This window comes from Leptosomus discolor, chromosome 19, assembly GCF_034619465.1.
Source record: "Leptosomus discolor isolate bLepDis1 chromosome 19, bLepDis1.hap2, whole genome shotgun sequence".
NCBI lineage: Eukaryota > Metazoa > Chordata > Aves > Leptosomiformes > Leptosomidae > Leptosomus > Leptosomus discolor.
In genome coordinates this window covers 4,366,760-4,384,042 of record NC_141409.1, presented here as the reverse complement: position 1 = coordinate 4,384,042, position 17,283 = coordinate 4,366,760, and the positions used below count along the sequence as shown (strand labels likewise).

Below are 17,283 nucleotides of genomic sequence, written 5' to 3'. Positions count from 1 at the left end.
ACAACAAACCTTGGCTAGAAATCCCAAATAAAGCAGAAACATAAAGGACTTGCAGCCTGCCTTGCTCAGAGCAATCACTCATCTCCTCTGATGTATGCGGAGGAGCTGGAGACATGCTCCAAGCTCCTGCTGGGCGAGAGCACCTCCGACAAGGAGACAGCCTCCAGTGGGACATGGGAGCAGCCACCCCTCTCCCACTGCCAGACTCCCTGGGGAGCCACGCCAAGGAAGCATGATGCTTCGTAACCCCCAGAATCAAACCCACCTCCTCCTACTGCAGAGCTTCAGCCCTTCCCACCTCCTAAATGATGGCAAGCAGCAGCAGCAGACCTCATGTCCCACGTGTGGGCAGAAGCAGCAGTCATCCACCCTCCTGCTTTTTCCTGTACCATGCAGACCTGCCACCCTGCTAACCTCACTGTTTCCTTCCCTCCAAGCAAACGCAGCTGCAGCCAGGCTCGCAGGCAGATCCACAAACACCTCGGTGCATGCAGTGGCCTGATCCACCTCATCACCCCCTTCCCCAAGTCACCCCTCTTGGGCTCAGCACAAATGCTCAGGGAGGTCACCTAAACTCACCTTGGCCTCCACCACCTCCAAAACACATCAGGTTACATTCAAGCCATTAAAAAGAGATATTGCAACAAAGAAAACAATAACTACTAGCCTTGCCTGGCTATTTTGGCTTTTTACCTGTTGCTTGTTAGAGCAATTTATTTCCCGAGGAGACATTATGGTGGTGAGACATACCCGAGGGACACAGGGAGGGGTGTTCCCTGCACATACCTCCTGCAGCAATGCAGGAGAATCATACCTGAGCAGACGAGTCCTGGATTTCATTTGTTTCTTTTGGCACCTAGACAGTTGGAGAGAAAAAGAGGAGAAATATCACCGCCCAAGGACCTGCACCAACTCAAGCACGTGCTCAGTGTTGACTGTAGGACTGAAGAGCACACTGCCTCCAACTGCACGGGAAGCATCCAGGGAATGCACACTGGGAACCGGTCATTCATAGCAACATGAGGGAATAGCTTTTGATTAAACCTTTCAAGTCTTTGGGTGGTTTTTGCAGTTTCTTTTGTTTTAGAAGCTAATCAGACCTGAGGAGGGCCAGCAAGTGATGGGAACTAGTGCGATGTGGGACAGAACTATCCTGTGGGTTTCTACTTGCAGTCAACTTACTGATGCTTAAAATAAAACCTTCTCCCTGCTGGGTAAGTCACTGGAGCCATTCAGGTGAGTGCTCCAGGCCTACAGAGCACAGGATAACACAGATTGAGAAATCCATCACCTTGCAGGCTCAGAGGACACACCTTGTAGCTTTTAAATCAGAAATGTGTCCTTACTTCTTAGCTCTAGGGAGCATGTCCAACTTATCTCAGAGCTACAGCCAGTACCCAGGGGCTGATGGCACGAGAAACACCAAGTATCATTTTGGGGATGACCATGGGTTACACTTGCTGGGAACTCAGACACACTGACCTCCCTCAGAGCCAGCAAACAACCAGAGTGACCTGCTCTGCATTACACACTTGGCCTTCTCCACATTTACTCCCTGACAAAGCCAGTGCCTCGTTAATCACTTATCAAGGCTTTTCCTAAAATCCTCCTCTTCAAATAGTAAAGAAATTGATGCAGCCCACCCTGGGGAATGGAGCAATCGCTGCAGGGCTGCTCCAGGAGCAGGGAGAGGCAGGGGCAGCAGCACCAGCTGGGTGTCACCGCTCCCTCTTTGCTACCTGGGCATGCCAGCACCAGGATCCTGGAGGAAGGAAACTGCAGGCAGGACCCAGACAGGGCAGATGCCCAATCCCACACCTTGTTCTCTCTCCTAACACTGCCCTTTCCCAGCAGCTCTCCCTGCTCCTCACTAGACCATCAGAAAGGGGTACTACACACGGGAGGTTTGAGCCAAATGCTGACATTAGCCACTTGCCTCTTCAGCAAGCCCTTTCCAGGCAGCTACGAAGTCCTTCTAGATACCTGGCCTAGAGAGATGAGGTGCCTCCCTGGGCCAACTCCAGTTCCTGAGGAAAGCCTGGGTACTTCATGTCTTTTGGGATTTACTATGTGATCTGGGCTTTTTGGCACAGATATATTTCTTGAAAAACTGCTCAACATTGTAGTAAAAGTAAAATCCACAGAACTTCCATTTTCCAGCAATGCTGACAAAACAGAGGAGACGACCTTTGAAAGGCTGATGCAAAGGGTGCAATGCAGCAATCCTGCTGGGTGTGAGCAAGAATTTCGAAGTGATGCACAATTCCCAAGTACAGGTTTCGCCCCCTCCCAAAAGCAAACCTCCAGCTGCAGGGTTACTCAGCAGCTACTCAGAACTTTCCTGTGTCAAACACATGAGCACATACAGTCATACACACACCCAGGTTTTCTTTGGCTCAGAAACTCTCCCTTTGCACCAAACCCATCTATGACTTGAAGGGAGGGTTTGGATGGTGAAAGAACCACCACCTCATGTGCTGGCCACCATCACCTCCTTACACCTCAACTCAAACTGGAGACCCAAGTACTTCCAGGCTGCATTAACACCCTGGGCTGGTCCTTTCATTTGAATCATGTTACACCAAAAAGGAGCTTGGGCCAGCAACCCCCAAATTTGTCAGCTGCCCTCAGCCACACCTCTGGCCAGGCTGGTGAAAGCTCCCATGGGGAACCGAAGCGTTTGAGGCTGGAGGAGTGTGCACATGTTGACTTGTAGCTGTGGCAGTGCTCGCTGGCGGCTGCTGAGTCTCCCATGATGAAGGTCAGTTGCTGTAGAGCACCCTGGGGAGGAAGAGACACAGAAACCATAGTTTACCCACATGCTTCCTCCAGAGGAGAGGGAAAGGTCTGGCAGGGAGGCAGTCTCCAGCCTCTCTAGCCATGGACTTCTTTACAGGATGTTTTAGGCAATCAGCATTCACTCCACATCAAGAGCTGGATGCAAAGATCCTGGGAACAAGGGCTAAGAGCCAGCAACGTGCAAACTATTCTTGAGTTAAAAAAACAGTAAGGATCCAAGAGGTTCTAAGCATGCTGCAGGATCAGGCCTTTACTATTCACCTCCAAGAGAGCATCCTCCCCTGGCCCAGCCTGAGCAGTACCCCAGGACAGGTGCAGTACCGAAAGGGACCCCTCAATGGACTGACAACTATGCGTCCGCAGGCAGCAAAAGACTGCAACTCCATCGTCACCTCCCCACACACCCAGGCCCTCTAGCTCTCAGCGAGGCAGCAAGGACTGCTTGGCTGGGTGCTGCACAGCAGCAGGGAGATGCTCTCGTACTGCGAAGGCCCTGTTGAAAACAAGGGTGCATGCAGTGAGACCAAAGGGAAAATAATCTGTAGCAGAGAGGACTTACAAAGAAGAAAAAAAATGAAGCACAATATTGGACTCCTAGCACAAACCACCAGGCAGAGGAGTGAGGTAGATATAGAAACGCCTGTTTGCATAATGCAAAATTTCACCCTCCAAGGTTCTGCACTTGTCAGAATCAAAACTGATTCAAAAAGGGCTTCCCTGCCTTACTAGGTGGCCTTCGCATTTCCTTCATTAAGCTCAGTGCAATAGTTAAAACACAGCACCACTCATGCTCAAGCAGCTTTTCTACATGACATGACTATCCAGAGAGAACGTGTGAGCCAGCTCCGTCCACCCAGTGGTCCTCTGCTACCTCCCAGCAGCAGCAAATGCAGAGAAGAGGGCAGCATGTCCAAGCTGCCAGATGACCTCTTCACTAAATGAGCTGAAATCTTCCTCCCCAGGCTGGAGGTGCACCTGGGCAGCCCACTATAAACCAGAGACAAGGAGAGAGCTACCCCACAGAAATTAAGAGCTTCAGATTGATGACATAAACCAGAGATTGGTCTCAGAAATGACACTTGGACTTTTTCTGTAAGAGCTAAATCTGTTTGATGCCCTCAGTTTCTGTATTTGAGGTTGACCATCACTTATGTTTCAACACAAAGCCTGACAGCCTTGTAATTTATCAGGCATTTTAACAAGCCCATCTACTTTGACATGCTGGGAATCCTTTGCTTGTAAAGTCCTCAGAGCAGGGACTCTATCTTCAACACATGCATGGGACGAGCTCCCCAACCAAATGCTTTGCATGCTGACTGCACAGATAATTTCTGTACAAGGTACACGTCATGGTCAACGAGAGAGGATGAGAGTAAGTCTCTAAACTAGAGTTCTCTACTGCTGACCTGACTGCTGGCACTTGTGTTACTCTGACCCAAAAGCAAGCACCTTGCACAATTCTAATCCTTTGTGAAGACGAACCTCCCCAACCGTGTTTTAGGAAGAGAAGGCAATGGATTCCTTCAGAGGGAGTCACAACCTCACTTCATGTACCTAGAGCAGACTATGTCCTCAAATACCGCCTGGCCAGGTCTGCCCAGCTCTCACCTTAAAGGGGATCTCGAAGGACTCAATCAGGCCTCCGACGATGATCAGCCCCTCGGTGTTCACTCCTATCCCGAAATAACTGGACCAGCTCACTCTGTCCACCAGCCGACAGTCCACGTGCAACTCCAGCCTCTCCATGGAGATGCTGAGAGCAACTTGGTGCCAGTGCCCATCGCCAAGAAAGGAAACTGGGAACCTGCATGCCCCGGAGGGGGAAGGGAAGAGGCACAATGTGAAACTTCGGTCCCACATCTTATGCAGGACTAGGCTTCACCCTTACCAGATCTCAGGGTCCCTCATGTATCCATCCTTAGTGCAGATGCAAAGGACAGCACTAGAGAAAATAAGTCTACCTTATTGTCACAAGTAAGCGCCATCGCTTCTCTTCCAGCACAGGAATACTATTTCTATCCAATGGATTTGGACACATCTACAATGAGTTGAGGTGTCTGGGAAATCAATGGTATTTGTATCTCTCCCCACTTGATTTATCCCCAAGTATTTGAACCTTTTTGTTCTTTGCTTTGTTTTCCAGATCTGCATCATTTTGCCAGAGTGGAGTTAGGCAGTGACTACCTATGCAGTCACACCACCGGGTCTGAAGGACCATCACCCAGGTTGGGGATCGTGACCCGATTCAGCTGAGGTGGGGTCAGAGCAGCACTGCTCAAAGCCCATAGTGGGAAACCTTAACTCTGGCCTTGGGAGTAGAAAAGGAAGCATGAAAAGGAAGAAAAAGGCACTTGAGCTGGAACTTACTCATAGTGTCTCCTCCTCGTGGTGACAAAGACCAAGGCATGTGGGTTAATCCTGATCTGGAAGAGCACGTGGCTCCGATGGCTAAGGATGGTCACTAGGCTGGTGTCCTCCTTCAGTGAGTACCTGAGCTTCATCAGCACACTCAGCTCATCTGCAAACCTAGAAAGAAGCAACACGTGACATTCTGCAGCAGCTACTGTGTCACCATGAACCGCCCTCTTAAGGCAAGGAGAAAAAGCCACAGCACTAATGAACTCAGTGAGAACAAAAAAAACCCAACAAGATCAAACAGCCGTTCAGGTTCTATGGTCAGGTACTCAAAAGGCAGCAGCCAGGCCAAAATTAGCATTGCCCATATAACCTTAATGCATCCCTCCCAGGTGCCGTCTCGGCACACGCTTGTGTGGCTGTACATGATTTTCCATGGGACTCCTTCCCTGCCCACTACTGAGACTGGATGGTAACCCTGTTACGAGCAGCTTTTCAGTGCTGCCTTCTCTCACCACATCCAGTGTCCTTGTTCACAGCAAGCTACAGCCCTGTGTCAAGTACAGCTAAGGTCTGACCTGGTCTGTGCCTCCACAGACCAGTGCCTTCGCCTCAAGCAATCCTGGTGGATACGGCTGTGCTGTTTCTCACTCTCTCCACTTATGTGTTGCCGGAGAGAGCTTTTTCCTGATGAGAACACCAAGAAAACATATTCCTGGAAACTGTCAAACACTGTGCCAATGTCTTTCCTGCACACAACCAAGAAAGACGGAAGAAAGGGAAGAAACATTGAGCTCATAAGGGCACAAAGTAGATGTGTTATCTTCGTGTTGTTATGGAATGAGATCTTAAAGTAACCCCTCCAACCAGCAATCATGAAATGATTGAGCTCCAGCACTCCAACCCCATCGCCCTGAAGGCAGCCTACCTGTCCCCAAACGCCTCCCTCGTAGGGATGTTGAGGGTAGCATACTGCCCAATCTCCAGGGTGCTGCAGTTGGCTTCATCATAGCCAAAGGAAATATTGCTGAGGTCCTGTGCACGGGAAGTAATTTTGTCCAGCAAGTTCACTTCATCTGCAACGGAGGAGAAGAAAGAGATGCTCAGTAGCTGAGATACCTTCACTACCAGGCTCTGCTCTCTTCATTCTTCCTGTTAGACAACAGACAAAAGCCCCAGGAAGAAGAGAATGCAATTTGGAGAAATCAAAATAGTTTACAAATTCAGTAAACTCAGACCAAAATAAACAATTCAGATAACCTCAGCAGCAGCCAGGTGATATTTTTGAAACAGAATACATGTTTTGAGACCAGTGTCCCAAAGACATGAAGCAGCACTCCTATCCCAGCACTGGTGGTATCTTTATGATCATATAGCTAGGACACCCAGGACTGTAAAGCAGATCCTGGGACACAAATGTCCTAAAACACAAGTCCTGGATCAGCTGGGTACAGAAAATCCTGCTCAGTCCTTTTCCAAGCTTCCGTGTTGAAGTTTGCCCAATTGCAATAAAGAATTGGGCCAAGGAGCAGGATGAAGTTACTGTGTCTCCCACTGAGATGGGTGCCCTGACCAGTCCACAGGGGCATTCCCCTCTGCCCAAAGCAGGGTTCATCACTGTGACAAGGTCAGGAGCTCCATCAGGAGCCGTGCATCATGCATACCCCTCTTCCCATCAGGTGAAAGGCCCACTTTCAGAACGATGCTGTGAACATGCAAGATGGTTTGAATTAGGTGAGAGACTCTGGTCTGGGCTATTTGGCAGCACCATCACTTCAGTTTCACGAGGAGTTTTAACTCCCTTGGTGAACAAAGACATTCCCTTTTCAAGTTCATTAACTAAAGAATCCTTCAACTACAGAAATACTTGAACAAAAATTTGTTTAAAACCACAAGGTTTCCCTGGTTCCCCTCCATTAGCAACAAGAAACTGCAGACATCTGGCTCTACCCAGACAAACTGTTTCTGCCTCCAACCAGGTCCCTGCTTTCTTGTCATCCCTTTATGCTGCTGGGAAGCATGGCAGTAACTCCAACACCTGCAAGGGATGGGGACAAGGGATGGACCCAGGGCAGCACCCCATGGGCCCAGCCTTGCAGGAGGGGTCTGGATCACTCCAGACCCACAGCCCCTTTACTGGGAGGGCCTGGACAGTCCTGCTTGATGACTTGTCAATGGGAATCCTGCCAGTACCATCTGCTTTAGCATCTGCCATCACTTGGGAGGCATCCAGCCTCTGCATTGACTCTGATTCCCACTGTTGATGAGGTGCAAGATTTATTTGAGGGCAGATGAACAGCCTCAGGCATGCTGCAGCCTGACAGGAGATACACACCCCGTGTAGATCTGCTGCTCTGGAAAATAACAAGCCAATTGAACAGAAAGCTCCTTTGATCCAGTTCAGATGCTAACGTAGCAGTCCTGCCACCATCTCCTCAGAAGATTTTGCAAGGGAAAGAGCCCTGGGCTGGGAAGGAGGGGAGGGAATGGGGTCTTGCAGGAGATGCAGCCATTTGTGGCAACTTGAGATTTCACCTGGTATTTCCCTAGCTCCTAGTGTGACCATATGGGCACAGCATTGACATGTTCCCAGGTAACTCTCAGCCCAGCAACACGAATGTGCAACAGTCTTCGGCAGCAGGAACATTGCAAAAACGGTACAGCAAGCCAGATAGTGTGCAGAGCTGAGCCCCTTGGAGACTTGAACAGTCATAAACCCTGAAACATAACCGGGTTGCAGAGCTTCAGTGCTGCAAGTGACATGCACAGACAGCATGGGGAATTGATCTGAGACCAAACACAGCTGAGAGAGGGGAAAAAATACCAGGAATGTTTGTCCCTTCCCATTCCCAAGCAGTTTCGGGGGGTGATTTCCCAGCTGCTGACACCAATAGATGTGCCAAGACCCGCACGCTCCATCTCCAGGGGCTGCAGCCCTCATCACCGATCAGCTTTGCTGGTGATTACAGGCAGACAAGTGTGAAGTCAGTGGATTCTATCAGGTGAAGGGCCTTCCTACACAAGCTGCAGCTGGGGACTTTATACTGGAAGTAAATGCTTACGTGGAAGTTTTCCTGGGCAGGGTATGGCCTTAACACACAACTTGAGCACTTGCTCAAAGTTAAAACCACGGTCCATGACACCGTGTGCATCTAGGGTTAAAGTTAAACATGTGCTTGGCACTTTCCTAAATAAAGTAGCAGAGACTCCTCTCCTCATGGCCTAAGAGCTGGAGGCAGCTGGAGAGTGATCACAGGGGCAGGTGTTTGCCTCTGGACCCCTCACCAACCCCAAGAGAAGAATTTGTCACAAAAGAAAAACAGAATTAGGACTGAAATTAATGAGATCTCTTAAGGCCCAGGCAATGGGACAGGCAGGAAGCACAACCAGCCACAGCCAAGGGAGCAGCTGTCCACAGCATGGAGCACCAGAACGCGTTGCACCTACCAGCCAAGGGAGAGACGAGCTGATCCCCCTGTATGCCCAGAGCAGCCGCAGCTCCAGCAGAGCAGCCGTGCAACTACTGCAGCCTCTCCCACGGCAGCCACCAGAGCCTGAACGTCACGGGATAGATTTAGTCATGTTCCCCTCCCTGTGAACGCTGCTCTACATGTTTGCATGCACACTGGGAGCGGCAGAGTGAGAGCTGAGCACAGCCCCCCCCAGCCCCTGCACGATGCAGGCAGTTCAGAGGATGATGCCAAACCTCTACTTGAGGCAAGCAAGGGCAACCAAATGATAACAGGTCATTTCAATCCCCCGGGAGAGGGTCAGCCCTTAAACCCTGGCAATCAGCTCCACAGTTATACCCTGGGCACATCAGCCACTGCAAACACCACTCATCTCCCTGACTGCCCCCATAAGCCAAGAGAGACATGTAGAAATAAATGATGTGCCCCTCGGACACCAGCCCTCACGCAGAGCTGGGGAAGCTGCAAAGCACATGCCCTTCTCCCACTTTACCAGCTCTAGATTGCAGCTCTTCCACATGCACTGCTTTTTCTTCCTACTCCCTGTTCTCCAGAAGCAGCTTTCCATGTATTTATTTTAGCCACATCTGGCTAGTTTCTGCACCACTGGGATAAGCCACTGGGGCCTCAAACGCCTGCAGCAGAAATCCATTCTGCGTGAGCCAGCAAAGCATCAGATGGGATCGATCTACTACAGACACTTTGAAGATCGTCTTTCTGTGGTAGCTGCAGCTCATGGCACCGTGCTCTCATCCTGGGGCAAAGGGTGATGCACAGCGAGGTTCTTTATGACACTGGATTTAGTGCTCAACCAGCCTCAACACCAAAGCTTTTGCGTGCAACTTCTCCCCAGGATTAACCAAGGGTCAACTCTCCATTCTGACACTGCTGGGTTTCTGGTTGTTACAAGAACATCACGGATTTACTTTAAATTTCAAAGCAGGTTTATTTTCTCTCTTTGCTTTAACCGCCGGGAGCAGACATGCTGCTTCGACCTGGATTACCTGTGGAAGCAATTCTCAGCTGCAGGGTCTGACTCACCAGCTATCAGAGATCAGGGTCACAGCCTTTGTGGGAGCAGATTAATCCCAGGCAGGTGGATGCTGAGGATGCAGTGAGTGCAGTCACTGCAGCAGCCAGAGTCAGGGACAGGACAGAGCATACACCTGATACAGTAATTCTATCTTTCCTTTATAAAAAAAAACATGTTTTCTCATGAGATCTCAGCTTTCCTAGGACTCAGGTGCCTTACGCCCACAGGCATTCACCCCACTGCCTTGCTTCACAGCCAGGCTTCCCCACCTCCTTCCAGTGGCCATCAGTGAGCAGCTCTGCTCACATATGCTCTTTCTACCACGGCTGAGCAACCTTCACCACTGACATGCTCCTGCCTCCAGCCTGGAGGCAATGGAGCCCAGGACCCCCGAGGCAGGGCTCACAGCAAGCTGTGCTCACAGTCCAGCTGGGCTTGCATTGGGCTTTTCCTTGCCCATCTGCAGAAAAGCCAGGGAAGACTGCCCACAGTACACGTTCTGCGTGCAAAACTTTGCTATTCAACACATCTTTGCTGTTCTACCTCAAACCAAAAGCCTGCAGAATGGCTATTTCTATGCTGGAAAGGAGATTCCTGGAGGTCAACAGCTGCTGCCAAATTCAGCTTGCCCCGGTCTCCTAAAGCAGCACAAGAATCTTCCCAGGCAGCCTAACGCCAGGGAGACTTGTGCACGGGCCAACCTCAACAAGGACAAGCACTGGCCACTGGAGCCAGAGCCAAGAATGTGGCATCCCAAGCTGCAGTTAACCAGCAGTCATCAGGGTGCCAAGCATGCTTTGGAAGAAATGCTTCCAAGGATGGGGAGCACAGCAGTCAGCGCAAAGGCGGACACCTATAAAAAAACCTATTAGAGATACAGCATGGAGCTGCTGAATCACACCCCATGAACCCATTACAGTGCTTGGTGTTGCGTCAGGAGGTGTCTGCGTCCAACAGCCCGGAAACCTTACCAAGAGAAACAGCCAGACTGACTTTGTGCTTTAGTGCAGATGTCCCAGCAATCCTAAGATCAGGCGAGACAGGAGAGCCAGCAGAGCCTTGCAAAGCTTGCCTTGCAAGAGAAGATGCATTCCCCGACTACTAGCAGTGTGCCCTGGAGCATCAATACCTCCACTGCCTTGGTCTGTGCACACTAGGGCACTTTAAGAGATGGTTATTAAAAATAACTATTACTTCTTGTTTGTTTCCTTTGTAAAAAAGTTAAACAGTAAATAAAAGAAGTTTATGCATCTCTTTTTCAAAATGAAGTCACTTCAAAAAACAGACAGAAAGAAGGATAGACTTAACCCCACCACTCTGAGAAGTTATAAACAAATTCCAGCTCAAATATTAACCACACAAAAAGCATCAGCATTTCTAGAACAAAGGAGAAATGAAGGCAGAGGGACCTGCATGTGCCCCTGCACTGTTTGGGACTTTGTCAATGTACCCACACCAGGCCATGAGCTCCATCTTTTCAATATGACATTTTCCTGCCCTTGCCAGTCTTTTGGCCCCAGACAGAGTTAAAATTCCCAAGGAACAAGAGGAGAAATCAATGCCCTGCTCAGACTCAGGACCCGGAGGACAACTCCAAAGGTAAATCCATTCTTTGAGGAAGAGGGTGGGCAGACAGGGAACCTTGTAGAGAGGGATTTTGGTTACCCTGCAAGGCCAGTTTGGAACATGCCTGGTGTACCGGCATCCACCAGCCTGGCCTGGGCAGGGGAGAGGGAAGGTGGGAGGGAGCACCAAGGGCCAGCTGCTCCTCAGGGGCTGGTGAGGCAGGAGGTGGAGGACCCCAATGCAGGCAGTGTCTTGCTAACAGGCACAGTCCCATGGGTAGGACACACAACAGGCAGAGACAGCCACCGGTAACGGGGTTCACAGGCAGCCCCAGGCAAGGCTAGCCATGAACCAGGTCCAGGGTCCCCCACAAAGCACAGTCAAGGGCAAAGGGAGACACGTGCTGATCTGGAAACAAGGCTACAGGGTGGGTGCAAAGCCCATCCAAGAGACAGAGACAGGAAACAAACATACAGGGGGTCCTACCAGGAGACAGGCTACATCCAGCAAATGTCCATGGTCCACCCAGCGGGCAAAGCCAGAGGCAAACCTAGAGGCAAGCACCCTACACCATAGCTCAAGAGAGGGCTGAAACCCCAGGACTGAGCTTAAATGGGGCTCCTGGGATGAGGGTGTGGGTGGAGGTCCCAGGTGAGGTTGGTCAGGGCCATTAAGGCCCATTAGTGCTCTCAGAGACCAGATAGGGTTCAGTACTGGTCTTCCACCACCCCATCTCATCCCTGGGGCTGCATCCCAGAGCGACACTGTTCCCTGGGGGGGCACCCCAGGTTGCAGATACAGAAAAGTGACCATCTGTGTCTTCCTCTGGCTTGTATGCGCATGTGAAGCTTATAATCAGCTTTGTGTTCTCCCCAAAGGAAGGAAATGAGGGAAAAGGGAATGATATTAAACAATCTAAAACATAATTGGAGCCCTGGGAGAGCTTGTAACAGGGTCTGTCAGGCTGAGTCACTTCCCCTGGATGCGGTACCACTGGTTGGGACCTGAAATAACTGGGCTGGACAAGCCCTGGGGACAACCCCAGAGGACAGCCCTGGTGCTTGCTGGCTGGGGAATGGAGCATATGACCTAATGGGTCTTTTCTCCCTCTAATTTCTAAGTGCCTTATGAAAATGTCCTGCCAGAAGTCTGCTTAGGATCACAGGCCATGCACTTCAAAATATGAATTAGAGATGCTTGCACATCACAGTTAGAATTTAATAATAAAGGCTCTCTGGATTAAGTGATGGAAAAAGAGGACTTTATACTGGGGCAAGGGTTTCCTGGCACCTCACACCACTGACACCGCCACATTAGCACAGGCATCGTCCACGGCCAAGCATTCAAAACAAGACAGCCCTCCCAAAACTCTGATGCTCCTCCACTCACAGCTCACGCTCCACCACCCTTTGCCTCCTGAAAGACGTTCTTGGGCTTGGAGGTTGTACCTGACCTTCTCTGGACCAAGGCAACCCAAGATAGCAGCTTCATATTTGTTTTGAGTTGCCTGATGACTCTGCACATTGGGTGGACAAGGTCAAAGACACCCTGGTAGTGTTGTGTTTGCAGGACATCAACCCTCCAGCAGCTCTTCCTGCTTCTCTTTCTATCCTAGCATTGCTTGTAATGTAAATAACACCCACAGCAGCCATCCATATCACCTCCTGTGCCACATTTTTTTCCTACTGCTCCCATTTCCCTTGTTGCACCTAATAATTTCTTTTTAAGGGCAACACCACAAGCCGCACGAGATGAGGTTTAAGCCGAAGCGCACACAGCTTGCAGCAATGGACCTGCATTCAGAGGGTTATGCAACAGGATTTCAACCTTCGCCTTCCTGCTCCGGAGAGCAGAGATAATTTGTTTTTGACCCAGTGGCTCCAAGTTGAAGGGGACAGAGCCAAAGCAGGAAGAAAAAGAAAAAAGCACATTTCCCACGGAGAACGTTGTACCTATTAGTGGAAGAGTGAATGCAACCACCCACCCACAGAGAGGACAGAAAATTTCAGGGAAGCAAAACCTTTTCAGAAGAAAGAGCTAGCCGTACACATTGTTTAGACAGGAAAAAATGGAGCAGAGGCTTCTTCTGAAGCTCATTACGCAGATCTGCAGGCGTGCTGCCGCTCCTTTGTACAGGCTCAGCACGGGGGGCTCTGCTGGGATGGGGATGGGGCTTTTGGGGACAAAGCCTGGGGAGGAGGAAGGGCTGCTGGAAGTTGAGGATGACCCCGAATAAGGATACGGCGGCTACAAAAAAAAGTAGGCCAAGTGGCAGGAAAAGAAGAGAGCCAGAGAAAGAGCTTTTGGGAGAAGAGCAATGGGAGCAGGAAAGCAAAGAGTTTAAGGGTTGATAAACACACAACAGGGATGGTGAAACCAGAGTGGCCACAAGAGTGGGGAAACAGGCTCGGCAGGCATTTTAGCCTTCAGCTTCACCATCCTTATCAGGTCTTCTCTCTGCAAATCCCAACTGCTCAAGCCATGAGACAGCATGAAAATCTCACCCCATTAACTGAATGAGTTTCCTGCCCTCATGGGGACAGGGAAAGGCTTTGCAAAAAAAAAAAAAGTGGAGCAAATCAATATCCTGACAGCTGGAGATCCTTTTGAAGGAAGTGCTGGGAAGGGCTGGGAGGAAAGCTTACAATGGCTAGCTGCTCTGCAGGATTTGGTGGCCTCACTTGCGTTGGTTTTGGTTTGTTTTGGTTTTTTAAGTAAGAAAACAAGAGATGCCACTTCAAACCTTCCCAACACATGTACTGAGAGATCCCGCAGAGCTCCTCAACCATCTTCTTCCTGAGCAATCAAGAGAGTTAACCTCAACCCAAACCTCCTGGTCTCTAGGAAAATGCTCTGGGGTGCTACACCTCACCCCAACCTTGCACATCCCTTACCCCCAAGGCCACACACACAGCCTGGTGTGTCTCCTATGCCCTGTTCCTCCTTTCTTTGCTCTGTGCACTCATGTCCTGTCCCCTCCTGGGCCACTGACAGCAAATGCTGTCGGGTTGAGCTCAAATCCTCGCTTTTCTCAAGCCAAACACTGTGGAACTGATGCTTTATCTATATTCGGGGTTTAATAGGTTTAGCTGGAGGGGTATTTTTAAATGGATTTCATTTAAACCTGTGCAAATCCCCGCACAGCCACTCTTCAATCTGTTCAAGTCTGCCTCACAGCAATTAAACTTAATTACTGAATTACAGTGAATCAGCATAAACCAGATTTGAATTGGTCTACAATGCTTATATGGCGGATTCTGTGGGATTAATTTAAAAACAACTAAAAAACACACTAGTAAAACTTGTGTGACACTGAATGGGGACAGGTCCCAAAAACATTGGCCCCTGCTGTCACTAGTAAATAAGCTTCTCTTTGTTGCTCCATTGTCAAAGTAAATTAATAGCAAATTCTACAAACTATGACACTCCAGGGGCTTGTTTCCAGCACCAGCTTTCCAAAAGCCTCCCTCTCTGTTGTTTTGTTTTATAGGGTTGGAAGACACGCACATAAATAAGCACAAAGCCACTGGAGAAAAGCAATGAAGGGATGATCATGAAAACCTCCTCTGGGTGGGACAGTCAGCACCAAGCAGGGCAGCCCACGGCACAGCCAGAGTTTGTACCCCTGATTTTCAGCATCCTCTCATGTTGATGGAGAGCACACGCATGTTGATGTGCACATACCCCCCAAGCTCCGATGGCCAAGGCTTATCTGGATTTGACAGACTTCAAGGTCAGGACCACAAGGAGGTCCCTCCAGCCCCCACCCCTGGCTCCAACAGCAGATGCTTGCAGGAGAGAAGAGGAAAAGGGCAGGCACAGAGCAAGTCTTTCCTGCTGTTTCCTCCCAGCTCCCTGCAGTGTAAAGTTTTGCTGAGCCAAAGGCAGTGTCCGCGTTAGCAGCTGCTGGCCAGGACTTGAGCTCAAGTCTCTCCTGTCCTGGGGAGCATTGGAGGATACTTCTGCTCAGCTGCCTGGGCTGGCCAAGAGATCCCTGGGCACGCAGAGCTTTCATTCTCTCCCTTTGGAGCTTTCATGATGTTTTGTGAAGACTTAAACTCCTCCCAAGGCAGAATGGGATGCATTTCTAAAATCTCAGCAACATACTGTGGGGGTAGGAAAGCTCCCTGTTGCACAGCAGCACACAAGCAGCCCCTTTGCAGGCTATGCTCTCCAAGCAGCGGTAGGAAGGGAAGGAGGTTGGAAGGGTTTGGTTTACCTCCTAACTCCCCTTTCTTCACCAAATGGCAGGGGGGGGTCACCAAAATATACACCAGAAGCTACAGAACTGAAGTGAAGAGGTAGAGGTGAGTAAAGCAGAAAGATTTCTTATGAAAGGAAATGTAATTTCAGAGTTTTGGAATGAAACAACATTTTGATGGGAAATACCTGCTTTTGAAATACCTCAGTCCCCTTCTCCATTACAAACTGATCTTCACAAATGTTTCTCCAGCTTAACCCCCCACTGTCTTCGAGTAGTTATTTTAAAGTCTGGCTGAGGCTCAGCTTGAGCTATTATTTCAACAATGTTGAAAGTGTCTTGAGTAACAAGGGAAATGGTCAGGTTAGTATTATCTTCTGCTGCAGACATACACATCTGGGAGAGATTACAGCCTGAGAAAATAAAAATAAATATGTCCAGGGAGCCCATCCTGGGAATTCCTCTCATATCAGCAAATAAGGGCTTGGTGCACCCCAAAACCAAACCCTTCCTCAAAACTACCCTCCTCCTGCTCCTTCTGGTAGTGATGAATTGGTTAATTTGGTTTAGTGTAACGGTGATTTTAAACTGTACATGTGACGTCATCCGAGGCTGAAAAACTGAAGCTTAAACCTGATATCATTGGCAATGACCAAGGCAAGCCACATCTAAGGCAATACGCCCAGATGTTAGTCACTGGTGAAAGGCAACCAGAAAGAGTCTGATCACGTGCCAGCAGCCATCCGTCACGCCGCGGAAAAGCGCGCATTGGCTCAGGATCTCTGCGACTCCTGTTTTCCAAGTTATAATCAAAGTATCAAAAAGCTGCAGGAAAGTAGCAGCAGTAAAGCAGTGAAAGGTCCTTTGTGCTTTAAGACCCAGGGGACCTTATGTTCAAACACTGGAGCTGCCATGTCTGGTCCAACACCGGCACAAGCAGCACAGCTTCATTTCTGGTAGCGGTCACAGCTGGAGGGAGCAACAGCAAATCTGCCCAGCTGGCATAAAAAGGCGTCTCAGGTTAACTTAAACCCGTGCGGGCTGTGCCAGTGAGCATCTGCACACCACCCATGCGGGAGCAGGGCTCGTGCTGTCCCCAGCTGCATACACATGTCCTTGCCGACTGAGATCCCCAGGAAAAATGACAACTAACCCAACGGTTTTCCTTCAGCATCCAAACGGCTGCTGCTTCATAACCTGCTCTGCTCAAGCAGACTGCCTATGTAGAGGCTCATCCACATGATTTAGCATGTTGCCCAGGTTTTCATTCCCCTTTTGACATGATTCTGGGCAAATTGATTTTCCTTTTGTACAGGTGGAGAGATGAAGCAGAGCTAATGGTGGGAGGCACCGTGAGGACACGTATGTTGAGAGAAGTAGAATGTACATGTGCAGATCCCAGCTGAAGGGAAGGATCGAAGAGTTAGCTTGTGCTGGAAGCTCTTGCCTGTCTTCTCCTGTGCCCATCCTCCCTGCTCCCTTGAGACCTCATGTGCCAAGCAAGGATCTCTTCCATCCCAGCTAAAGCAATAAATGCTGAAGTTTGCAACCCCACAATTCAGTCCCTATATTGACCAAACTGTCTGTAATTCTCTCCATTGCAGCCAAAAAATCAGAGTGTGTTTTCCCTAACCTGGCTGATTTTCACCTCTCAGACTCTGCTGCCAGCAGACCCGAGGGACAGAGTCTTCGGTAGAGTAGAGAGCCACCGGCAAAAGGGCAACCTCCATACAAGCCAGAGATGTCCAGAGAGCATCTTTCTAGAGCTTTCACCTTTTGTGTGCTTGAAGGTACTTTGCAGAGCTGCTTGCTCTGCTCCTAACATCAAGGCCTGGCAATCGCAACCCTCCTCCTCTGCT

The 17,283-nt window shown here is 49.7% G+C and overlaps 1 protein-coding gene across 1 annotated transcript in view; it reads right to left on the bottom strand.

Annotated features, from left to right (window-relative positions):
* Positions 1–17,283, bottom strand: part of COL27A1 (collagen type XXVII alpha 1 chain) — a 96,135-nt gene that overhangs the window by 53,670 nt on the left and 25,182 nt on the right. Inside the window, exons 2-6 of the mRNA XM_086475562.1 lie at positions 6,083–6,230; positions 5,167–5,325; positions 4,408–4,603; positions 2,638–2,781; positions 815–856 (exon numbers count right to left, since the gene is read on the bottom strand). Of these exons, the coding sequence (XP_086331688.1) occupies positions 815–856; positions 2,638–2,781; positions 4,408–4,603; positions 5,167–5,325; positions 6,083–6,230 (689 nt within the window). The remainder of the gene's footprint in view (positions 1–814; positions 857–2,637; positions 2,782–4,407; positions 4,604–5,166; positions 5,326–6,082; positions 6,231–17,283) is intronic.